The 25,876-nt window shown below is 37.2% G+C and overlaps 1 protein-coding gene across 3 annotated transcripts; it reads left to right on the top strand.

Moving 5' to 3' along the window:
* Window positions 1–856: 856 nt before the first annotated feature.
* CHODL (chondrolectin) lies at window positions 857–25,774 on the top strand. 3 transcript variants are annotated; one of them, XM_032406283.1, is made up of 8 exons: window positions 857–960; window positions 1,782–1,923; window positions 2,695–2,808; window positions 14,996–15,305; window positions 15,617–15,774; window positions 19,327–19,413; window positions 21,206–21,308; window positions 24,357–25,774. In XM_032406283.1, the coding sequence occupies exons 4-8, from the start codon at window positions 15,040–15,042 to the stop codon at window positions 24,439–24,441; spliced, it is 699 nt and encodes a 232-aa protein (XP_032262174.1). In that variant the 5' UTR covers window positions 857–960; window positions 1,782–1,923; window positions 2,695–2,808; window positions 14,996–15,039; the 3' UTR covers window positions 24,442–25,774. The 3 variants fall into 3 exon arrangements, with proteins under 3 accessions (XP_032262174.1, XP_032262173.1, XP_032262171.1); XM_032406282.1 differs by lacking the exons at window positions 857–960; window positions 1,782–1,923; window positions 2,695–2,808 and adding exons at window positions 4,415–4,877; window positions 22,989–23,067 and having other exon boundaries at window positions 24,357–24,434; XM_032406280.1 differs by lacking the exons at window positions 857–960; window positions 1,782–1,923; window positions 2,695–2,808 and adding an exon at window positions 4,415–4,877.
* Window positions 25,775–25,876: the final 102 nt, after the last annotated feature.

Raw genomic sequence — 25,876 nt, 5'->3', positions numbered from 1 at the left:
TGTGAAATAACAGCATTTCTAGAGCAGAATGCCATCCGGTCAGGAAGCATGAACTTCTCCAACTCATTCTTTTTATATTTTAAAAGTGAAAACTAAAAAAAATGAAGAAACTTGCTCAAAATTATATTAACTGAAAATTTAGATTTATGATTCTGCTAGCTAAGCATTTTTTCCATATCACAATACTCAATGGGTAGTTTGTCAACTAAGTACCTAGATAATTCAGGCCTGACACTTGAAGTAAGGATGACCTTAGCTTATCCTTTTTTTGGGTTTAATTATCTCACCTTTGTTTAGTTGTGTTAATGTATATTAAGGCCATATTCAGTAATTAAGTCAAGATCAAGAAGTTTTTTTTTTTTTTTTAAAGATTTTATTTATTTATTTGACAGAGAGACACAGCGAGAGAGGGAACACAAGCAGGGGGAGTGGGAGAGGGAAAACCAGGCTTCCTGAGGAGCGGGGAACCAGATGCGGGGCTCGATTCCAGGACCCTGGGATCATGATCTGAGCCGGAGGCAGACGCTTAACGACTGAGCCACCCAGGCGCCCCAAGATCAAGAAGTATTGGTTCATGCTAGATTGATAGCAGTGGTACCCAGTTGCATTGCTTTAAATTAATACAGAAGCATTAAAAGGAAATTTTAACTTATGGAGTTGATATTTAGTTAGACATTCACATAAATTCATATGATTTTTCAAATCTGATAAGATATATTTCCAGTAATTGAATTTTACAGATATTTTTAACTCCTCACCTGAATGGTCAGAGCATGTAACAGACTTGGTGGTTCCTAAATTTAACTTCGAGTGATAGGAAAGTATGTTTTTGTAGCATTTCCAATTCTTTATTAAATTTCTAACAGCATTATGAACATTGACTCTTTCTTAGATAATCCTGTCAAGGCTAAAGACTTCTATTGGAATTATAAAGAAAAGTCGAACTGGCTCTTTACTGAGGTGGGTCATGCATTCTACAGCGCAGACATGTTTTGAAAATAAAAAATAAATCACGGGGGGAATTTGTCCAACTGCTCATTCTTGCATTTGAGCCAGTTACATACGTGCACAGATGTCAAAGTGTCATTTCTGAAGAATAGGGAGGATAAGCTTTGGATTCAATGCTCTCTTCCTGGAAATGACAACTAACTTAATTTAGAAAAAAGAAACTGTTTTTGCTTACTGCTAAAATGGTTATATTATAAGAATCTTATTATTTCACTTCCAAATATTTGTTTTATGACAGCCTGGCAATATTGTTGATAGTGTGCAAGAGCCTTATTAACCATCATTAAATAAAGTGTAATAGAATGAATAAATTAGTTAATATTGGATTTCAAAAATATTTCAAATATATTAATTATAATAATTTTAAACATTGTAACAAATCTCCTTTGTAGACCATTGCAATGGACTGAATGTTTGTGTCCCTCCTCAATTCATATGTTGAAATCCTAGCCCCCAATGTGTGATGGTATTGGGAGGTGGGGTCTTTGGGAGGCAATTAGGTCATGAGGGTGGAGCCCTCATGAATGGGACCATGCCCCCAGAGAGCTCTGTATTTCCCTTTTCATCATGTAAGTATCTAACCAGAAGTTGGCAGTTTGCAACCCAGAAGAGGGCCCTCCCTGGAATCCTCCCGTGCTGGTACCCCGATCTCTGATTTCCAGCCTCAAGAACTGTTAAGATATAAAGTGCTGTTGTTGGTAAGTCACCTGGTCTATGATACTTTATTATAGGAGCCTGCACTAAGACAACCCTATTTGTCACTTTTTGCTCAGGAACTCATATGAATGAACCCCGCTGTGCCTGAGGCTAAAGCCACTGTATAGAGCTGACCCAGTGAGAAGCCGCTGAATGCACATCGGTGCCTGGAATTCAGACTGTCTGTCCTTGAGGCTTATTAATGGACATAAGAAACAGGTGCTTACAGGGGACTGCAGACATTTGCAAGGGAATAGAGACAGTGAAGGAGTAAGTTGTATATTTGGGACAGACAGATTCCATAGTGCACTATTAAGGGGCCTGATGTCACTTTTCAAAACTTTGGATTCCAAATATTGTTGCTTAATTGATATTTCAGAGCCTCTGGAGACTCAGTGGTTGAATCATGCCTGAGATTTCTTTGGGACCACTCTTACTGAGATTACCTTTCTATTTTGGGTAGAGAAGAGCTACATTTTAGGTTGTTGAGTCAGTGTTGAGCTTTTTAGCTTAATCAGTTTGAAGTTCTTGTTTGATTTTTTTTTTTTTAGTTGGGCAGAGAATCTTAACTTGCAACAGCCCTCTCTCCTGATTGCCAGTCATGTGGTCTTATCCCACCTTGTTTTGGGGGAATCTGGAGGCCAAACTCTATACATGTGCAAACATTCCTCATATAACCCTCAGTTCTCTTGGTTGCCCTTGAGGGAACTCTTATCTCCTGATTGATTTGAAAGCAGTTCTTAAATCTCTGGAACGGAAATATGTTTTCTATAAGAGAGTCACTTGTCTTTTATGATACCTTATACATACTCGCAGGGAAAAACAAAGTCATTTCTTAAAAAAATTAATGAGCTCCCCTTTGCCAATAGTGGCTTCAAGGATTGGCTGGCTTTTTAGGTATCTGAGCCATTTGGGATATTGGGGTGTACTAATAAGCAGGAAATTACACCCAGTGCTTCAATTGTAATCCACTGGTATTCCTTCCCAAAGATGGAACTTTTCATGACAGCTACGGGCCCATGTATGTCTGGGAAGAGGATGGCACGGAAAGAGAAAGGAACTCCCACTAAGAATCTGGATTCTGCAGACATTTGGAGCACTCAGGTAATCAGCCATTGAGGATCATCATCCTCAACCTGGACAAAGGCTAGAGAATTCCTACAAAAATATGTAATTCCTCATTCCTCTATGCTAACCATGACACTGCATGCTGACTTCCACTATAACATTTATACGTGTAGTCACTATTACATTTCTTTCTCCACACTGGACTGTGAACCCCTGGAGTAACACTCTGACCACAGCCACACCCAGTGACTTGGACATGGTTTTCAGGGCTGAGCTATAGATACCTTCATTGTTTTGAGGATTTATATTTTCCCCTTCCATTCAAAAGCCCAGCAGTGACTGTTTCTTTAGGACACATAGCTAGTGGTGAATCTCACAGGTACAGACCCTCTATGAGATTAACTGCCCCTGGCCCTGCAATAAATTAGTAATTTAATGGTAATAGAAGGAAAAATAAAGTGGTAGACATCATTATAGTTATTGTGGAATTCTACTTCCCTAAGTAGGCTGGACTTCATAATCCTTCAGGTCTTTCTAAGTGCTGGAATTCTTATTCTGCAAGACTTGTTCTTCCTGTAGCAGGATTTACCTTCTTTTTTTTTCCAAGAAAACAGTCCAATAAATGTTCAGAGTATACTTGTGGCTTGTAAAAACCAAAGACAGGGAGGTGTTATAGGAAACTGTACCGCTCATTAAAATCAAAGGATTTTATTTAACAAATCCTGGTGCATTTAAGGCATCACAATGGGAAAATACCAATTCTATTGAAACTCATTATAAGTATGTCCTCAGGGTTCCTATCAGGGACCAGATGAAACTCTTATGAATTTCTTTCCAATACTCCAGATTAAACTCTAACACCTTTGGAGGGACTGATACAATAAAAACCAAGTCAAGTTATGGAAAATTGTCTTTGTAGGTTTTAGGATGCTTTATTTCTAATAGAAACTATAGATCACACATAGATGATTGCAAAGACATACATACATTTACATCCAGGAAATTCCCAAGTATTCAGAATATTTGTAGTGATGGTTTTCTCCGGAGCTGCATTCTGAGATTGAAATCAGTTGGGAAAACCGTGCTTCAAATATTCTCTTCAATTTGCTCCTGTGGCAATTTAGTCAAACAACCTGCTTGGAAGTAATCTATTTGCAGAACCGAGGTGGGGAAAAACCTGCCACATCATATAATTCACTGAGCAGATTTTGGCTCCCACTTCGCCAATCCATCTTGAATAGTGGCTAGTGCCCTGCATCTAGCAATACATATGATCAAGCAATTTAGCACAAAAAGAGAAAGGCCCCACAACTTGGCATCCCCGTGGACATTAATCTTTGAGAAAACCAAATGGATCTAACTTTTGCCAGAGTTTAATAGCAAAGCTGTCACATTTTACACAAGTGAGTATCAGGTCTGTTAGCGAAAGGAGAAGGGGCCAGGAGAAGCGGAGGGGAGGAGGTGGGGCTGCTGACTGCACTCTTTTCAAAGCGGTTCCAGTTTTCAGGGGAGGGGCCGGGATGCTCCGCATAGCGGGAGAGATGAAGTAGTTAAAAATTATCGCCAGCGAGGGGCCGGAACCTCGGGATGCGGTATATAAGAGCGCGCCTCCAGCACAGAGCTGCTGTTGTTGCTGCCACCGCCGTGAGAGCCGGGACTAGGCACACGGGCTCAGCCCCTCGCTAGCCAGAGGCCCGGGAGAGGAGCAAAGGGGTCGGGTGGGGTCCAACCCGGGGCTCCTGCTTCACCCCCCGGGCAGACACGGGACCCTCTAACTTCTGTTTCCTCTCCTTCAACGCGCACCAGCCGGGTTGTGCGCTCTAGCCCAGCACACCCGCGCGCTGCAAGGGCGCGCCCCGCTCCAGGCCCGGCCGACGACGATGAGTGCAGGGGGCCGGCCAGCTGGGCTCGGGCGGGAGTAGGGTCCTGCGGGGAGGCAGGGAGGCTCAGAGGTTAGAGCTCCGGCTGCGCGGCGGGCAGAGGTCTTCTTTTCTCCACGCACACCTGCTGCTGTGGCCGCGCCGCGATGAGCCGCGTGGTCTCACTGCTGCTGGGCGCCGCGCTGCTCTGCGGCCACGGAGTTTTCTGCCGCCGGGTGGTCAGCGGTGAGTCAGGGGGCTGCCCGCCGAGCGGACGAGCCAGGAGAGGGCACCGCGGGGTGCGCGGACGAGGGCGGTGCGGGGCCGCCTGTTCTGGGGTCAAGGCTCTCCCGGAGGTGGGAAACCTGTGCGGGGTAGGGGGCCGGGAGGAGCCGGGGGCATGGCGGGGAAGGGGAATAGATGGCGGTTTGCTTTCTTCCCTGCCCCCCAAAAACAAGCGCAGAGAAAAGTTTAAATTTTTTGGAAGTGCCTGGTTCAGTAGCTGCGAAGCGAGCTCTGTTACAGCGTTTTCCAAGAGTAATTTTCACTTTCTTTGTAAGAGTTGGCCACAGGGCAGGGCTTGGCACCTGCAAAAGGGGTGGGGTACCATGGAGTGGGCAGAGGAAGCCCAAAGCCATAAGAACCGCAGAAATGCCACCCCCTGTTGGCCTGGCTTGACTTCAGTCCCCGCACTGTGTTCACTTGGATGGTTTCCGAGGCTAGACCTGCTCGCTGTGGCTCGCTCACAGTCTCCTGGGCATGTATGCAGCCTTTGTTCTCAGGGAGTGCTGACAAAAGAAGAGGGGACTTACTGGTCATTGTGTGTAGACACCTTTCCTTTGCACACCTTATTCCAAGTTGGGGACTTTTCAGAAAAGGAAGACCGGTCGAGTTGGGCTGGGGTGTACATGGTAATGAAAACAGGTTCGTGCACACAGTAGGTGCCCAATTAGGTGGGTCGAGTCAGTGCAAGGGAAATGGATCGGAATTGGCAAGCTTCCAAGCATTCGCTCTGATTTTTCTTTTTCTTCGACTTTCACTGTTCTATTGTTGAGCAATTTATATCGCATTCACCCTCCTTACTTTTTGGGACGGTCTCTTAAAAAAAAACAACAACAGGAAGATTCTCAAAAACTTAGGATGAATGAATAGTGCCTTACATGAAAATTGAACATAACTATCCCTATTGTAATTTCTTGCAATGCTAATTAAAGTGTTGCAATAAATATTTGTTGAATGTATGTGGGAATGTGTTTTAAGTGTGGGCTTTTTTTAACGTAAAAAGCACAAAATCCTTTTCACATTCTGTTCATCTGTATAACAGGTGTCACTAAAGGTAGGGATAGATGACAGATGACATCAACTTAATCTGTAGTGAAGCCAGACCTTTAGAAACTGGCATATTAAGCTTAATTGTTGCTGATCTCCCCCTCAGCAATATGTGATCTTCTACATCTTAAGAATATAATTCTTCAGTGTCTAGTTATCAATCACTCACTGCTGACTTTTTTGGTCCTCTGGAGATACTGGAATCAAATACACTGTGAACTGTTATTTGGACATGCATGCTGCTTACATTTGGGAGGCAGGGAGAGAAAATCAGGCTCTTTATATTGATAAAATGAAAACTTTACAGTACCAAGTAAGGATGTTACAGGAGCCATACATTAGATCTCTTTCCCCCTAATTTAGCTTTGAAGAAAAAGTTCACTATATAGATTTGAATGTGTAAATTGCATATTTGACTGCCTATGTGTCTATGAGAATTACTCTTACAAATGAATGAGCAGCAGAGATCAGGCTTTTAGCATATGGTGTGTTTTAAACACATAAAAACATTTCATTGCCTTAAATAGTATCCTTTTGGTATATTCTTGTTTGTATGCCATAAACTTTGCAAGGGAGAAGAAAAAATATATAAAGTAAAAACAGAACTTAAAATATTGTTGATGAAAAGTTTATTTTGTGTTCCGTTATTGCATAAATTGTTGCAAACCTTTTGTTGTGTTTTCCTGTGAAGTATTTATAGGCATCTTGTAGGTGACATCTGGAAAATTTCTAATTAATTGAACATGATCTATTTGATTTAGCATAAATGATGATGTTTACTTGATATCAAAACAATTACTTAGTTATGTTTTTCTTATGAATAATTTAATTGCCTTTGGCCATAAAAATTCACATTAAAATTGGACCATTATAAGTTTGTGACTTTATCCTTTGAAGACGATTTAAAAAAATATATTTTAGCCACAATAGTATGAGTACAGACAGTCTAAAACATGACATGTTGGAAGTAGTAGTTTAATGTCTGCCTGATCCAGTGTTAAGTTCTGAGTGGTGCATCAACTTTTACCTGCCACTGGGGACCAAAACTCTACTCGAGTGTCTGTCAAATGAAACAAGCTCTTTGGGGCTGTTATTAGGAACATACTTATAACATATGGAATGCATTTTCTGTTTTTGTTAAATATCAGTACAGCTATTTGTAATTTCTATGTAGTGTACCAGAATAATTACTTTCCCCAGAAAATAGACAGGAACTCACAAAATAATCCTTTATAGAAATTTTCTTCATTTTAGTATTTTAAAATATTCAATAAGATACTTTCCAATACTTTTAAATACCTCACTGTTTTAAAAGCTGATAACATTATTTATAAATGAAATAAAAATATTTTAACAAGAAATAAACTTTCAAACTTCAGCATCATAATCTGCCCCATAAGAGTGAATAGCATCTAGCAGTAATAGGAAAGTATTTTTATAGGTTAGTGGTCATGCTTATCTTGATGCATGAATATGTAATAAAATATATAACCATGAGAGTAATTTAATGAATTAGAGTATTTAATGAAAGAGTACTTAATGAATTTATGAGTCAAAGTTGGGAAGTACTTTTAGGATTTTAGATTTGTACCGATTTGTTGCTGAACACAGATATGTAGAGAATATTTGTGGGGAGTACAATCATTTAATTCTGTGACTTGACTGGTAGATAATGACATCTTTAGGACAAAAATAAGAGGATTTTACTTATGCGGACATGGATATATATGAAAAAGAAGTGTTCAGGGGTGCCTGGGTGGCTCAGTTGGTTAGGCCTCCAACTTGGTTTCAGCTCAGGTTTCTCAGGGTCATGGGATCAAACCCCACACCAGACTGCATGCTGGGCATGGAGCCTGCTTGAGATTCTCTCCCTCTGCTCTCCCCGCCCCCCATTCCCTCTCTTAAATAAAGAAAGAAATCATAAAAAAAAAGAGTGTTCAAAATTCAGGTTTCTAAGGTCTGAAGAGCATGTGGGTATTTTCGAACGTTTGAAGTGTTTTGAAGTAACGTGTGTGTGTTATGCTTTTTAGTCTTGCTTTTTCTTTTTAGTGTACACAGCAGTGATTCACAACCTGTTACGCAGCAAAAGGGCATTAAGTGTATTTCATGGTCCCTCCAAATTTCTGCAGAAATCTTTAATATGTATTAATTTGAACTCATTCAAATTGGCCTGCATTTTATTTAGGAGACTGGGAGATTTAGACACATCTCTTTTGTTTGTACAGATGCCACAGAATTATGCAAATCCATGTGTGGTGACCAGTAGTCTATAGGTTATTGTAATAGCAAGGGAGATAGAAAAAAATCTGCTGAGCATATCCCATCCTGTGGTACTATTCCATGACATCATCAAAAGCATAAAGTGATGACAGTGCGATTTTCAAAGATGCAATTACCTTAAGTATCTCTTGGGCAGGAAAGGAACAAATTAATCTTATTACTAGTCATTTAATAAATTACACATCTATCATAGCCATTACTCCTTAACTGCTATTTTTCATCATTTTATAGTTTTGTTTTTAGAACTCTTTTTCCTGAGGCTGGCAATATCTATTACATTAATGTTAAAAAAGAGGTGGTATTGTATTAAGGAGTCCAGAGTGGAAATCCAGCTGATGTTCTCACTAACAATTTTTACTTTTTATAACAGATTTCTGTGCTGGGCACTTGGCACACAGGTGGATCGTTGTACACAATTGGCAGGCGAGATTGTTTCTTTCACTCTTGTAACATTACTGGTAATATAACAGGCCTGACAACTTGACTCCAGTTGCACTCCTGGTAATTGGGAAAAATTCATTTGGGCTTTGCTTTATTTAGAAAATGAAAGGGCTAGATGAAAAAAATACTTAAGGCTAGATATGGTTTGAGAATCTGAGATAGATGTTGCAATATTAATCCTGTGTCTAAATGTTCAGTAATAGAAAATCCATAATCTGCTTAGAAAAACAAACTCTCAATACACAAGCCCTTGCACATATCAGCAGTGTTAATCAATAACAGATCAATGCTAATAATTATAAGCTAGAAAACATGAATAATGTATATATTCATCAATCTCTTTATTTCATGAAATATTTCGCTTTAGAAAAAATACTACATTTGTCTATGGAGGCAGCCTAGACATCTGGGTAAAGGCATGGACTGTGGGGCCAGAGAGACTGCCTGCTTCTAAACCCTGATTTATGAGCTGTGTGAATCTGGCAAACTATCTAACTTTTTAAAATAGGATGGGAGCTACATGATGTGACCTACAGCACAGGGCTGTTGGAGGGTGAAGGGGTTTGAACAGATTTGTGCAGACTGGGTCATAGAGGAAACACAACTTTTTCTAGCTGAATAGCCTATATCACCAGGAGAGAACATCTTTTCCCAATTTACCCAAAGGTGTGGATTGTGTTAGCAGTGAGAATCTCCATGCTAAACTATTCATAGATGTCTGGCTATTATTCTTATCAGTACTTCTTTAAAACTCCTTTTTAGGTGAGAAAGCTCTTTTTTAGCTGAGAAAACCAGGAAAGTTTAAGTAATGTTCCCAAGCGTACCCACAGTTCATTATAGCTCTGGGATTCAAAGCCAGTTCTTTTTGATTGAATGCTTTAACTTTTGAGTCACACAGTCACTTGGTTTACCATTTGTTATTTAGATCCCAATTTTAAATATGCAAATTTAAAAAAATGAGTTCCATTCCCTTCTTAAAGCTTGTGGTATTTCCCAGCGGGGAGAGGTAGGACTCCCAGCTGCCCCCACCATCCACAAAATGACCCAGGACTACAGTTTTGAGTTTGTTTATCAATGCAAGAAAATAGATTCCAGGACACTCATACTAGTGCATTATGCATTTAATTGCACTATAAAATCTCTGCTACAAAAATGAAAGTTTATTATAACAAAATTTTTTTTTTATTAAAAATCATTCTTAAGAAGTTGGTGGACTACTGAACACTGTAAGGAGAACACTGCTCGAAAGCATTTCTTTTTAGTTCAAAAGTGTTGGCATTGCTATCAGAGATCATGTCATAGCATATAATGTTGGATCAGCCTATTTAACAATGTGATTTGGGAGAGAGTAAGAAAGAATTATGAGAAACAAATTATTTTGTGGGATTCTGGTAAAATGTCCAAAGTTCAGTCAGTCAGGTTTGGGGAAGACTTATCATGTAGATTCTCTTTTGTACAACTTTTTTTTTTTCTTTTTGTAACTAAAAGTAGATCATGATTGAACCATAGAAATTCATAAAATATTTTCTGTGCTTTTATTTGAAAATCATGATATAAATTCAATATTCAATATTGATAATACATGATTATAGTGTAAGGTATAAGGAAAATCTTATTACTTTACTAACAGAGGACTCAACTGTCAGAAAGTTAATAAATATAAGCAAAATAAAACTGAATCATAGATCCTTTCTATTCAGGAAGAAAAAAGTAAACTGCCATAACTTTATGAGTTTGGCCCCACTTTTATATCAATGCCAAAAGTATTTACTGCCAATATTTAGCTCTAAAGGACTAAATTTTCATGACTAAGACAAAAGACAAAACCATCTATTCATGGGAATAATAGAATAGCAGAATCTTAGCAGTGACAGTGATAGGAATGTTTTTTTTTTTTAAAGATTTTATTTATTTATTGGACAGAGAGAGACACAGCGAGAGAGGGAACACAGCAGGGGGAGTGGGAGAGGGAGAAGCAGGCTTCCCGCGGAGCAGGGAGCCCGATGTGGGGCTCGATCCCAGGACCCTGGGATCATGACCTGAGCCGAAGGCAGATGCTTAGCGACTGAGCCACCCAGGCGCCCCGATAGGAATGTTTATTTTAGTAGGCAGTACTGAGAATTATCTCTAAATAAAAGTGCATGTGTACGTATGTAGTTCTGTATACATCTGTGTATAAATTTAATAGGTGTAGAATCCGAGGTGGAAGTCCTAGGTGACATTTAATAAATTGTTAGTACCAAGGTTGCTTTAGTGTAATAAACACTGTTACATGGTTATCTGAATATTCATCTAAATATTTTATGGTTGGTAGAAGAGTAGATGAAGTAGATGTAGTAGTGGAAGATTTGAATTCCTATTGTTCCAAATAGTCAATGGAAGATTTTATCTGAATGAAACATTTAAAGATCAGAGAAAAAGAAATTCCCCATGTGATCTCACAGAATGAGAAGAGAGGTAATCATAATGGTTCTCTAGGAAGATTAGCCTTTACAGAAGTGGGAAAAGTGGCTTCCAGATCTGTATTAATGGAACTTTTCTGGGAATTAGGGCAACATTTGTTTCCCAGCTGTTGGAGTTCCCCTGCCATTTCGGCCAAATGTGATCAGCTGAAATGGTGGTGAGCGTTCAGCAGCTCCTTTTGCTTGATTTTGCTACGGCTTGGACCATGTTTGCACAATAAGGCGGTAGCTGGTAGTGAAACAGAAGTGGATGTCAAGAAATCCACAGCGTCAGCTTTAACTGATTATATATGAATGGTAATAAAAACTGGGCCACGTATCTGTAATTTTCGGAAAACAGCCTTGCTAGATCTGAACCGCTAGTGACTTTTCAGTCAAAATCTGAGGACACAGCTGATATTCAGCAAATACTTTGGAGTGAATATCTACCTGTTCTGGTGGTATTTGGCCACTATTCTGATTCTTTGACAGTCTCTCTGCTTTGCAGACGCCCCGGTCTCTACCCCCTCACCCATGACCCTGGACCACTCCATCATCACAGCCAAGGGGGAATGCCTGTCACAGTGCCACGGCCAGCTAGCTAGTATCTAGGACTCACCCACTATTAGTAATTACTTTAAATTGAATCCCTGCCTTAGGTTTTTCTCTTATTAGTATTATTTCTCTGTAGACTCACATAGCGGTGTTAGGAATGTCCACATTACACTAAAGTTCTCTTAAGTATTTCATTCAAAATGCTATCTTAATTTTATAAATGAGTTAATTCCTGTCATCAATTCGGTATCCTCACCATAAAGAAATCTGTGTTGTGTTTATTTTTTAACTCATCAAAGAGAATGAGCAGAGACTTTTCACATCTAAGTCATATGTAGGCACCCTGTGAATGAGTGCTGGCCTTGGTACATAAATAATTTTTGCTCATTCAAGTTTCTGGCTAATTTTTAAAAGAATTTGGCTCCCTTTTGACATCTTGCAAAACAATCTTGTTGGACAAGTTTAATATTTCAGAAGTGCTGGAGTCAAATCCAAGTCTGAGAGTTCTTGGAGTGAAAAATTGAGCAAGTTGAAGACTCAAGGGAATGCAGTTGAGATATATTTTGAGACTTAGAAATATGTAAAGGCTGTAGAAGAAGAAAATGGAAATAGCTTGCTTTAAAAATGCAGGCACAGAACTCACTGGGCTTAATGGCATTTTTAGAATATTATCAGGAACAACCATTTTAAACAATGAAGTCATCACAAAATCTAATAATAAAGTAGGAGAAATTAAAATAAATAATTGTATTAGAATCAGCCACTGGGACTTCCATGATTATCTCTCAAGGATGATTTATTTCAGACTGATTTGTCCTCTTGAAGTCTCTTTAATTCCATTTTCCTGTGGTCATTCATACTAACGTTTTATTTTTCATTAACAATTAGTTGGGGCAGTCCGTTAATTTGTTCATATTATTCAGTGTGTTGCTCCTGGGTCCAGATCACAGTTAATGAGACAGAGAGGACAACTTGCTGGCTTGCTTGCATGGCTGCAACTATTTTATTAGATGACTGTTCTCAGCTTGAGCCACGATATTGAATGCCTATCACTCAAACACTGTGGTGAGGTTAATGGCCTCCTGATTTTGGCGCCCTCCTGACTCTGAGTGTCATCATAGGTCATTAATTGCTGATTCTGGGGGAGAATGGATGTGATACTGATGTTGACTCAGTGTGATGTACTGTAATTAAGAGTACAAAGCTTGAATGCTGTATTTTTTAGCCAGTGTTTAAGTACAATAACACTCCCCTTCCTCCACTACTGACAAATTTTCTCCATCAGCTACAAAATTAAATACCTGCTGAAAAAACCTTCAGTCCCAACAAGAATAATGTTCATGCAGACAAATCTTAAGAAAGCAGTAGAGCTCTGCCTTAATTTCTTAGCATGAAGTAATTTGACTTAATTTTACATAAAATACTTGGTAGTCTGTTTTCTGAGGCCAAATCTAAACTGAAATCGGAAAAAGGCGAAGAAAGTAATAGAGGCTGTGGGCAGCAGGTTGGGAATAAGAAACAGTGACAGAGAGGGATGCATGGCAGTTTTTAAAGTTGACAGCAGAGATCAGAAGTGAACCAAAGAAACTAATGAAAAACAAAACAAAACAGGATGGCGTTCTGGAGCTCGTCTCTATGATTTGGCATACTTGTCTGGTGGTATAAGGGGGCGGAAGTAAATCAAGAGTCAGATGCTCACCCGACTGAACCACACAGGTGCTTCTAATTTAGGGAAAGTTGAAAAGAAATGCAGTGTTACCACTTTCAGACTCATAAAAGAAATAATTTCAACTAGTTTATAGGGCATTTTTTAGGTTAAATTTGAAGAAGTCATTCTATTTAATATGGCTTCATTTAATACATAAATGGAGACTCTAAAGCTGAAAAATTATTTGTTCTCATATATGTCACCTAATTTGTTTTTAGCTAATGATTTAACTGTCTTTGAAAGACAAGTTTGGCCAAATTTCAGTTTACCCTGATCTCTATCCAAGTTATCAGAGATTGACAACAATTAGCAATTGATGAGATTTTAATAGCTCCTTTCATTATCTTATGTGTTTGTTTCACATTTAAAATGCATTTCTTTTTTGTTTATTTAAGTATTTGATTCTCTAAGTTCAGGGGTGCCTGGGTGGCTCAGTCGGTTGAACATCCAACTCTTGTTTCTGCTGGGGTTGTGATCTCAGGGTTGTGAGATCCAGCATGACCCCCACACATAGGTTTTGGAGTCTGCTTGAGATTCTTTCTCCTCCTCCCTTCCCCTCCCCCTCTGCCCCCCCATCCCTCCTGCCCCCCGCAGTTCATGTGCACTCACTTTCTCCCATTCTCTCTCTCTCTCTCTCAAATAGATAAAATCTTAAGTTCAAATTTGGGAAATTTTATTTGGAGTTTATTTATTTGTCAGAGAGAGAGAGAGAGCACAAGCAGGGGGAGTGGCAGGCAGAGGGAGAAGCAGACTCCCCACTGGGCAAGGAGCTTGATGTGGGACTTGATCCCAGGACCCTGGGATCATGACCTGAGCCGAAGGCAGATGCTTAACCAACTGAGCCTTTACCTAGGCATCCCTTATTTGGAGTTTATAACTCATTTGAGATGTCTGTGTAAAAACAGAGAAGTCATTGGTTGAACAACTGGAGCTCACACACAGCATGTCCTATAAAACCAGAAAATATTCAGAGAATTGGCAATGAGAATTTTTTCAAAGATTACTCTAGAGTACTCTAGAAATCTATCCTGTCACTTCTAATGCCGTATTTTATTAACAAGTTATTACTAGAATTACCTTCATTCTGGGCTTTATTAACTTCCAATTTTAATGTATTTGCTTTCATGTATATACAATAAAAGTGAATATTTACACCTTAAATTTGCCACCTTATATCTTTTTCATGATACCCTCTATGCATTGCTTTTTTTCACTTTACTTGTTTTTAAAAATTAAATTATTTTATGAATTATTTTTCTTTCATAATTTTGACCTTTTAGCTCTCTTTGCTCTATATACCTGAAATTTCTCTAGCTACTTTCATTTGCTGTGGTAATTAGTTTGTATCTAAGCCAGAAGAATCATGAGTTCCCTTAACAAAAATTTTCTTGAAGTACGATGTTTCAAAGTTTGTATTACAAGTTTACTAGGGAATCAATTTGCTTTTATAAATTGAAAGTAATAATTTAAAAAATAAACCTTAGGAAATGATTCAATGGAAGAATCAGTCTTGGGAGAGTATATCCTGTATTGATTGGTTCTTTAATCTTAATTCATAGTAGCGTTATGAATATAGTGCAGATAATCAATGCATAGCATCTTTTTTTCAGGCCAAAAGGTGTGTTTCGCTGACCTCAAGCATCCCTGCTACAAAATGGCCTACTTCCATGAACTGTCCAGCCGAGTGAGCTTCCAGGAGGCACGCCTGGCTTGTGAGAGCGAGGGGGGAGCCCTTCTCAGCCTGGAGAATGAAGCAGAACAGAAGCTAATAGAAAGTATGTTGCAAAACCTGACAAAACCAGGAACGGGGATTTCTGATGGTGATTTCTGGATAGGGCTTTGGCGAAACGGAGAGGGGCAAACATCTGGTGCTTGCCCAGATCTCTACCAGTGGTCTGATGGAAGCGGTTCCCAGTACCGGTGAGTAGGGATCCTGCAGAGTTGGATGTTCTCTGGGGTGCTCAAAACGGAGAAGGGAGATTTCTGTTCACCTGTAGAGGATGTCAGAATAGAAGAGGCCAAGTGGGTGATGGGGAATAAGGAGGGCACTTGTTGTCATGAGCACTGGGTGTTATATGGTAGGGATGAATCACTAAATTCTACTCCTGAAACTGGTATTACACTCTATGTTCACTAACTGGAATTTAAATAAAACCTTGAAACAAAAAGCAAAACGAAAAGAATAGAATGGGTGAAATCACTTGGAGGTGTTCCTGTTGCTCTGTTTACAGAAACTGGTATGCCGATGAACCTTCCTGCGGAAGTGAAAAGTGTGTTGTGATGTATCATCAACCAACGGCCAACCCAGGCCTTGGGGGTCCCTACCTTTACCAGTGGAACGATGACAGGTGCAACATGAAGCACAATTACATCTGCAAGTACGAACCAGGTAGGAAATACCATAAATAGGTATAGCAGATTTTGTGCATATTTGCTAATAGTTTTGATCTTCACTATTTCTATTTAGGCTTCGCTGCCTATGGCTCTTTGTTTTTCTCTGTGTTTCTCTGCTGTGAAACCTGGACTTTATTTGCAGCTTGTGATAGTGCTCGGTGTCTTGAAATATACTTTATGTTATAGAGCAAACTGCCCAATCAGTTAAGCGGAAGGGGTTAACTAGAACCCATCTGGAGACGTGTCTTTAAGAGAAAATAACATGTCTAATGTTAAGGTCAAATTGTGTTTTTGTAAACAGATTTTTACAAAGAATAAATATCTATTTTAAAATATTTTAAATATTTAGCGTAACGGGTGTGAAGTAGGTATAAGTCACCAAAGCACCTAGAGATTTACACATGTGAGCAACAGATCGTTGGATGATTATCCGATGCATTTAAGGGAACAAAGCGACTTCCTCCTGGAACATTAGCTTCTCATTTGTAGGCATTGCTGCTTCACATGTGCTCCTCAATGGAAGTCAGACTGATGCTAGCTCACTGAGCCACAGTGGAAAAAAAGTAGGGGCATTTGCCATGGTCTTCCTTTTTTGTCATTCTTTGGAATCTGCCCCCTTAGATAGCTTTTGTTTGAAATCTCCAATTTCTTGCCATGTGCAACGTGGGAAGATTGCATTGACCTGAGCTACACTGGTGGGGTTTCCTGTGGACATAGTAAATCTGAATCACTTTGAAGAGGACAGTTCCACTAAATTAATATTTGACCAAAAGTAGAGACTAATCAAAATTATGTAAACTAATTTTTTTAATCACCTAATAAAGTCAAACTGGACACTTAGGCTTTGAGAGTTTTTTTTGATGTTTTTCTCCTCCTCAGTGTTGGGAAATGTCATTTTAAGTCTTCTGAGGGGCTATCTACTTGACCTCATAATGTGTTCATGGAAGGCAATTATAATCAAGTACTGCTATTTCCATTATTCTCTTGAAATTACATGATTCCTTTCTCGTAAGACCTTAAAGCACAAGGGATTATTTGGATTAGATTTACCCTTCTTTTATATTTATCCTGCTCTTCAGTATATTAGCCAGCTTTCTGTATCCCCGGTGAGTTTATTCTTTAAAGCCCTAAATCCATCATCACCCTCTTAGAAGCCTTTGCAAAGCCAAATCTGTTAGGCACTTATGTTCTTTGTCTTTATTTTTTTTCTTGGAAAAATATAAAGTTGAAATCCTCTGATATTTTCAATCGGTGATACTATGTACTTGAAACTATTGAATGAAACAAAGTATGTTATAGAGTATTCTTAATATTTCTTTCTCCTTTCTTTGTGCTTTTAGGTAAACTATTTGGCCCTTCATACATTTGTTTATTTTATTTTTATTTTGAATTCCTACTTACCAAATTATTCAGGACACTGTCAAGCCCAGAATCTTCTTTACTTGTTTTGTGTAGGTAATCTGGGTTCATATTATTCATGGAAGAGCATTTAAGATAAAGAATTATTTTTTCTTTATCTTCTATATTTTGCCTAAATCTTCAAATAATCTATACATTGTGAATAAGATTCCTTTATGTATTTTTTGTTTTTGATGCACATGTACAGTTTTATAGTTATAAATATATAGCTACATTTATGATCTTATTAATGTAGTTAGAATTTTTAGTCTTTATTTTAATTTAAATATTTATTTTATTTTTTTCTTTATTCTGATATTCTAAATATTCTAAATATTTATTTCTTTATTTTAATTTAAATATTTATTTTCTATCTGTTAACCTTCCTTGAGCTTAGTGTTTTATTTATGGAGGATGCTGGTTTGATTAAATTTCTTGCTTATTTAGTCAGTGCTCTTTTAGTTGAGAATTAGTTTTTGGTAGTGAGGGGGTTGGAGGAGTAAGCCATGGGATTTATTAAAATTTATGAATTAGAACACCAATTATTTTGAACTTTATTCTCCAACTACCAGAAGTGCTGTGTGGTTTGAACTTAGTCTCCTCTTTCTGCCCCCTACATACCATCTAATAATATGACTAATGATATCTGAAGTGGTAAACAATTAACATAGTTATGAAGAAACTGAATAACTCACTAATTGGTTTTCTCACCCTCTTCTCCATTTTTGGTTATTGCCCCGTGAGTCACTTATCTATTCTTTGTGTCTATCAGTGTTATCCTAAGACATTTTTATGGGGATACTTCTGAATCTCATTTTTGTACTTATTAAAATTGCATTATGCGCTCTTGTTCTTAGACATTAAAAATAGTGTATATGGGTTAAGTTTCTAAAATGTTGTTAATCAGAAATTATATCAATTTAAAGATTATTAAGATTATTGTTTTAAAACAACCAATTCTATGTTGATAAATTGCATAATATCTGTCATATTTGTGCAGCAAGCAGCATAGAGTGCCTGAGTTCTGTAGAAAAATGAGTGTAGGGCAGGACTGTATCTAAAACCAACAGGAGGCTATTGAAGTGTTAGGGTGAAATATGTTTAGAAGAATAATAAATATTATTACAGGACAGCCTATGATAAAGCTCCAATAAAGAAAGACTATGTGGCCATATTAGAGCAGCCAACATAGTATTAAAAATGATTTAGCATGCTAAACTAATGTAAAATCTGCATGTGTTTTTTTCTCTTCCATCAATTGACAAACATAAACAGAGAATTATATTTTTGAAAAAAATGAAGACAAGTTACAAGTTTTTTTCTTATTGATTCAATTTACTTTCAGTGAACTATTAATTTACCAAATAGTGCCCTAGGGGAAAAAATAGGCAGCACAGCAATACCAGATCATGGTAAGAAATTTTGACATTGTTAAATTGTATAACCATTGAAGAGATCTTGTCTCATAAAACCAAGGAAAGAAAAGACTTGCAAGCCTTAATTTTTTATTATTTTTTTTAAAGAAATAGACACTCCTGGAAAGCACATTTAAGTATGGCATTGTTCTTCTAGGACAGAAACGGGCTTTAGAACGTTGTTACTTGAATCATCCATTCCAAATGCAATCCATGTGTAGTCATCTGATGATTATTACTGCAAGGAGAAACCTAAATATTATACTGATATTAATGAAGAAGTCATCTATGCTTGTCTTTGAATTGCACTTAGTGTCTCACATTGTTATAATCCTAATTCCTGCTTCTCTTTGCCTTGCTTTCTACCTGTTTGGTCATTATTGCTGGTACCAAGCTGTCATCAGTATAGACACGCCACTGATTACTAAATGCAGTTTTGGGGTTGCAAGGGTTCACCAAGGAGATCCGAGTTGTAAAGTTTTACCAAATGAAAAAAAACAAAAATAAAAAATAGATTCACCAAGTGGATACTTTATTCAAAGATAATTAAATGATGACTTCACAGTTGAAAAATTTCATATAAATATAAATTCAAGATATAATTTTTATCTGTAAATTATTCAGAAATCAAAACTCTGGTGTTCACATTGTTTTATTATAAAGTTTTATTTTCATCTACATTTGTATTTCTCTTTTTTATCATTATGTATGATGCCTGTACCTATTATTTACAGAGATTAACCCAACTTCTCCTGTAGAAAAGACTTATTTTACAAATCAACCAGGAGACACCCATCAAAATGTGGTTGTTACTGAAGCAGGTAATGAATTCACATGTTTTTAACCCCTCTATCAAGAGCAGAATCTGTAATTTTAAACTCTCCTTCATGCTGGCCCTAACTTTTCATGTTGCTCGATGATATGGTGCACTGAATTTGGCCTATGGAAATTTACTTTTGAACTAATAATGCTAAGCTAGTTTTTGAACAGAAGAATCTATTTTGTTTCCTTCCTAACTTTTCACTTCAAGTAGACATATCTAGTAATAAACTAAGTAATCCACCTGGAAACCTGGATTCCCTAGAACCTTCCAGATAACACATAGGCATTATGATGTAAATTGGCACATTCGGTGGCTTACCAACAGTGGTGTGCTGGTAAATGTTTAAGGAGTGGCTGATGTGGGAGTGGGTATAAAAGAAAAAGCCTGATTTGTATCCTTCAACCCAGCTGTCCCTAGCACAGCACCCTCTGCCAAAGAAAACAATGGACTCCCAGTGCAAATTGCACATTCCCTGATTGGAATTGTAAATCCCAATCAGAAGCTGCTCTTAGCATTAGTTGGGTGCTCTTTTAGCATGGTCCTGTGACCACCAGGCAGAAATCTTGATTTATCCTAGTTACTTTGTGAAGATTGAGCCAAAGACCCAAAGTCTCAGGGTCTTTCCACAGGTGATCCAAAATCCATGGAAGAGTAGGAAATACTTTCTCTTCTTCTTGACTATTATATATAAGGGATCATGATGGTATTTGGAAAAGGAATGAAAGTATTTCCTTGAATCCTTAAAATCCTTGAAGTCATGTATTGGGGGCTCAAAATTAGGTGAAAGCATAGCAAGTTACCCCCCAAATACCCCATCACTAGACTTCAGTTAATATATCTTTTGTTAACAAAGGACAGGATGTGCAGTTAAATGGATAGTTTGATCTAAGTCTGGTCCACTTTGACTAGAATTGTCTAGATTGGTAATGCTGACAGCTTCTGATTTCCTAGAGAAATGCATAGTTTTCAATTTGCTTTTCTTATATGGACATAATATTAAACCTTAGTGCTTTTTACTTTTCAGGTGCCTGATTTTAAAACCAGTCAGAACATCTAAATCTAATTAAAAATGCTAGTAAATAATTACATGAGGAATATTTTCCCTCTTATGACCTTGAAAAAAATGTTTGATAAGGTGATTTTAATCTGTATGGGGCTTAAGTGTGGCAGTTTTTTATTTTATCAAGAATACCTAACGTTATCAAGTGTGATGGAACAGGATTAAAAAATGATTCATTTTAGAATTTAATTAAGATCAAGTCTTTATGCTTCTGGAATCTTGCATCTCTGGGTTATGACTGTATCATTAGTTAATATTTACTAATATTTAATATTTTGATTTAATCCCAGAGAGTCTTGCATATCATCATGGAATTGACCTTATTGGCTAGGATAATTATATAACCAATAAATCAACAATTATTTTAATAATCAGTGCTTGTTTCTCAAAGTAATAACTGAGAAGGATTAATGAAGTGAGATAGCTAAGATTATTAATATGTCATGAAAACTAGCCCCTATCTAAATTGCAGATTTAATAATAGTTTTAGAAATATGGACATTGAATTGGAGCATGGCAACCAGTGAAGTAAGTTTTTGTTTTTAATTTTTATCAAACAAATATATTATTTCATTAGATTATTCAATATTTGGGGAAGAAACTTTCTCAGAATTCATTTATTTATAATAATTCTATTTGACCTTAAAGTTTTGGAAAATGTTTATACAATTTTAGTGTTAGAATTCTGCCTCAGCCATCTTTTTATACTAAGACTGTTTTGCTTTTTTAGGCATAATTCCCAATCTAATTTATGTTGTTATACCAACAATCCCACTGCTTTTATTGATACTGGTCGCTTTTGGAACCTGCTGTTTCCAGATGCTGCATAAAAGGTAAGTAATTCAGATATGTAGAGACAACTTGAAAAGTTTTATATAGGTTTTCCAGAACTCGTTTAAAAAATATACAATTATATTTTTAATTTGCCTTAAGAAAGTTCTGATTATCATATCTGTCCGTACAAATCCACTATATACAATCTAATAAGATAGGCCTTGATTATAGGATTCATGAATTTTCTCATGTAATATTCACAAATCATACGAAGTAGGTACTCTTTTGTTTATATTTTTCAGTTGAGAAGATGGTGGCCTAGATGGGTTACCCAGTTTGCCTTGGGTCTCATAGCTAGAGTGTGTGGTGGATCTGAAATTTGAATCCTTGTAAGCTGACTCATACGCAACTCTACCTTACTATCTCTTACTACGTATAAGCATTAATGCTAAACCTTCCAATCCTGACCCCAAGTTGTTTGCAAGACTTGATTCTTGGGTACACTCTGTAATACCTTTTCAAAATTTTAAGCCATAGGTTGTTGTTTATTTCCAAAGGATCTCTGAGTATAGGAAATAAAGTACAATAGTAAAAATAGGTCACTTTTAGTAGGCAGCTTCCTTCAAAATGATATATCTTAATAGCAAGATTCTTGGGGGTATTCTTTTATATCTATTTAACCATATCCTTGAGTTAAAGGTGAAATTTTTTCATGTGTGTCAATTTATCAATTAAAAAATTAATATATGAAATACGAATATGTATTAAAAGAAAAAGGAAAAGATGTTGGGTTTAAATGAGAGCATATTTGCTAGAATAAACCAGCCATCTTTGTCAGTATTTTATTTTATTTTATTTTATTTTATTTTATTTTATTTTATTTTATTTTATTTTTTGGTTCCCAAACAGGGACCTTTCTTAGTATTTTAAACAAAAACTGAGTGACTTCATCAGGGAAGGACCTGCAAATGAAGTCATATTTCTCTTTTGATTTGAGTTCATCTTCATCTGTTTCTGAAATAAACCATAAAGATCCACTAAGTAAAAAAAGCCCCAGGGGAAAAAAAAACCTTTAAATAGATGTAAACTCTAAATGGTTCACATAAATTGTTTAAAGGACACGAAGTGTGATGTACAGGTTGTTTAAATAAGACATTTTGAATAATGATAAGTAAAGCCTGGTGAATTAATACTACATTTTGTGTCCTCTGGGTTTTCCAATATATCTGGGAAACACAGTTAAAAGTTATTTGTAATATTTTGTACAGAAAAAAGATGAGAGTAAATATCTCGTTTCTTCCCTTAATTCCTGAGACTATAGATGGAAAGATGATTAGTCATTTTGAAAACCAGAGAAGTAGAGAGAGGATGTGATATAAATCTCCCCTTAATCCAGCAAACTGTTAAGGAAGAGCTGTAAATAACAAATCATCTTGAAAAAACAATTTAAAAAATATTATGCAGACATTGTCATTTCTAAAATAAAAATTGCTAAAGTTCCAGTAACTGAGGTTTCTCTAAAGTTTGTTTTTCTTCTTCCAAATAGTGTATTATTGTGGAGATTCTATTCATATGAAAGTCTTCCAGGTTTTTATACCTTTGAAGATCTGAGGAGTTTTCACTTGTTTGAAAATCTCAGAGTGAGAAAATAAACCAAAATTGAGTACCCCCAGATGCCGGAATTAGCTGTAGTGCTTAATTCATTCGTTCTTAGATCATCCCCTTTTCCTTTCTTCCAGGAAAGCAAGGAGAAACTTCACCAAAGACTCAACTCCATTATCATCTGAGTGCCTTGCAGAAAGTTTAAATTCCAATCTGGTACACATAATGGTTTATATCATTCCATGTCATGTTCAAAATAATAACTTGTTTCCTTAACTGGTAGTAACTCTTAAATGAAATACTAATGCTACACAGAAATTTAAGTTACATTAATAACTTAACCGCCTTTTATCTACCATTTGAAAAAATTTCTTGTTAAACTTTACTTGATTTATTTTTCATTCATGTTAGATGACTTCGTAGATAAAGATGTGTTGGTCTTACTTTTTTGGAAGCAAATCTCCAAAACATATAATTTAGGCATAACATTTTATTAGTAAGAAATCCACAGTTAAATTGAAGTCAGTTAAGTAATATTATAGAATTGTATTGCTCAGGCTTGTTAGGAAGAGTTCTTTTCTGTTTTGGAAGGAGTTCTGCCACTTCTGGTGAACTGAGAGTAGATGGAATGGGCTACCTGTGGGGTGTGGGGCAGATCCCCATGAGGGGACTGTCTGTGGGAGGCAGGAAGTGCAGGACTCAAGGTCCAGGAACTAGAAGTGGTTAAGTGATCCAGGTGAGGGTTCATTCTCAGGAAATGAGACCCAGGAATCTAGATCTTGATGAGTAGCCTGGTAGAGGACGATTTGTGGAGATAAACTCAGGAACAGGCATTTACGCAGGAGCCTGAGAAGTGGCCATTTTATGGAAAGAGAGTGAGAAGACAGCCAGCCCTATACGGGGGGCTGGAAGTGTGGGCTTGGATTCTGTATCTGACAAGAGGGAAGTTCAGTCTCAGATCTCAAGGAACTAAGTCATCAAGGCCTGAATCTACCTTGAACTACATTGGTTGCAGAGATTGAAGGAAAACCAAACTTTCAGGGATCAGGAAAATCGAGGGGAGGGGGCGATTAGGAAGGTCCTTACACTTAAGACAAAAGCACCATTTTGATGATTTAGCATCAAATACAGCATATGTGAATGGAAGAATATCCAAAAAGCAAAATTTCAAAAATCACTGATCAAATAAAATGAAGATTTATGGGTGATTATAATGAAACTTTTTGGTATTATGTCAGACACATTTGTGTGTGTGTGTTTGAATGTGTCTGAATTCTAAACTAAGAAGGGTCAAACAGAGATCAATTAAATTTTTTTTATCATTTCACATGACCTGTTTACCATCTTCACATACTGGAATAATCTAGAATTTTTTGTAGATATGCTGGTGAGAGAAGAAAGACCCTTTTATAATAGGGGTCTGAAATATCTCCATTTGGACCAAAACATGCCTATTTCAATAAAAAGTCTCAGACGTTGAACTTACTTCTTCTTATGTTTTTCAGTAAAGGAAGAACAAAAACTAGCCCAACCCAGTCCACACTGTGGATTTCAAAAAGCACCAGAAAAGAAAGTGGCATGGAAGTATAATAATTCACTGCCTTGGCTCCAGAACAGAAAATAAGATTTTCTAATCCTGGATCTGCATCAGGAATGGCATCAGAACATTAGCTTGGAATGGCTTGAAATCTCAAAGGATCTGCAAGATGAACTGTAAGCTCCCCCTTGAGGCAAATATTAAAATAGTTTTTATATGTCTATTATTTCATTTACAAAATACGCTGTGCTAATAATGGAGTGAGACATGCTTATTTCGCTAAAGGATGCACCCAAACTTCAAGTAAATGGAATGGACCATGCTGATAAAATTGCTGTCAACACATCAGAGAAGTATATGTGTTAGAAGCAGTTATTTTTGTTTCTGTCACTTTTCATAAGTTATAATCTAGTTAATGTAATGTAAATTGTACTAAAATTTACAGTGTGCAAAAGTATTTTACCTTTACATAAGTGTTTGATAAAAATGGGCTGTTCTAGTATTTATTTTTATGGTGTTTCATTTTTCAATACATGTTGTTTTGATTAAAGAAATGTATCACTGTTTTCAACTGAATCCACACACACGTAGGTCTATTACCATAGAAGAAGTTTCTTTTATAGAAATGGTTCATCTTCTTTCAGTTTCTCTGCTCTGGGGTCAGACAATGTTTAGGAAATCTCTTCAGAAATAAGAAGCTTTTTCATTAACCGTGGTGTAAATTTACTCAAATATTTTACTTAGAGGCAAGAATTGTCTAATTTCAATTGTGCAAGACATGTGCCTTACAGTTATTTTTAGTTTAAAATTCAACAGATTTTGTAATAATAACTTTGTTAATAGCTGTATCAACAATATTACACTCAGTCTAGAACAAAACAAAAGCGGCATACACAATATAAATCATATGTCTTCACATGTTGCCTATATAACCACAAGTAGCTCTCTGAGGATTCTGGAATCAATTTAGTCCCTCCCTTGCCCACAAAACAAAGATGGTTGTTTGGGGGTGGGGATTAACACCGGAAGCAGATGGCTGCAGAGGAGGCCTAAGGTTCTCCCCTAGCTCTGTTCGGCCACTATCAGCAGGTAAAGTGGTCTCACGGTTGGGACCAGGTGCATGGTCACCATCAGTGTGGAGGTAGGCACAGCATAAGGATATTTCACCAAGGAGAGAAACTGAATTACTGTGAACATGGGCTGGAGGGCATCAGTGATCATGTGTTCGTGTTGAGGATTTGCCTGAGAGAGTGAACTGTGGCTCCTCTTGTCTTATCTTCTCTAGTTTCTTCAACGCTTGTGGCTCCTTCTCAAGAGACTTGTAACTATCTGGTCTTCAAATGTCCCTGTGTTCCTTTTAACTAAATAAAAAGTTCTTGTTTCTGAAGAATGACCATGGGTATTGTCTAAATCTTTTAAGTGAACGAAATATAGATATGTTTGCGGCAGTATATGAAGAGGAAGACAGATGACTGTTGAGGTAGGGTA

Source organism: Phoca vitulina, unplaced genomic scaffold, assembly GCF_004348235.1.
Source record: "Phoca vitulina isolate PV1807 unplaced genomic scaffold, GSC_HSeal_1.0 scaffold8, whole genome shotgun sequence".
NCBI classification, from domain to species: domain Eukaryota; kingdom Metazoa; phylum Chordata; class Mammalia; order Carnivora; family Phocidae; genus Phoca; species Phoca vitulina.
The sequence above is the reverse complement of the archived record's forward strand: the minus strand, read 5'-3'. Positions and strand labels throughout refer to the sequence as shown.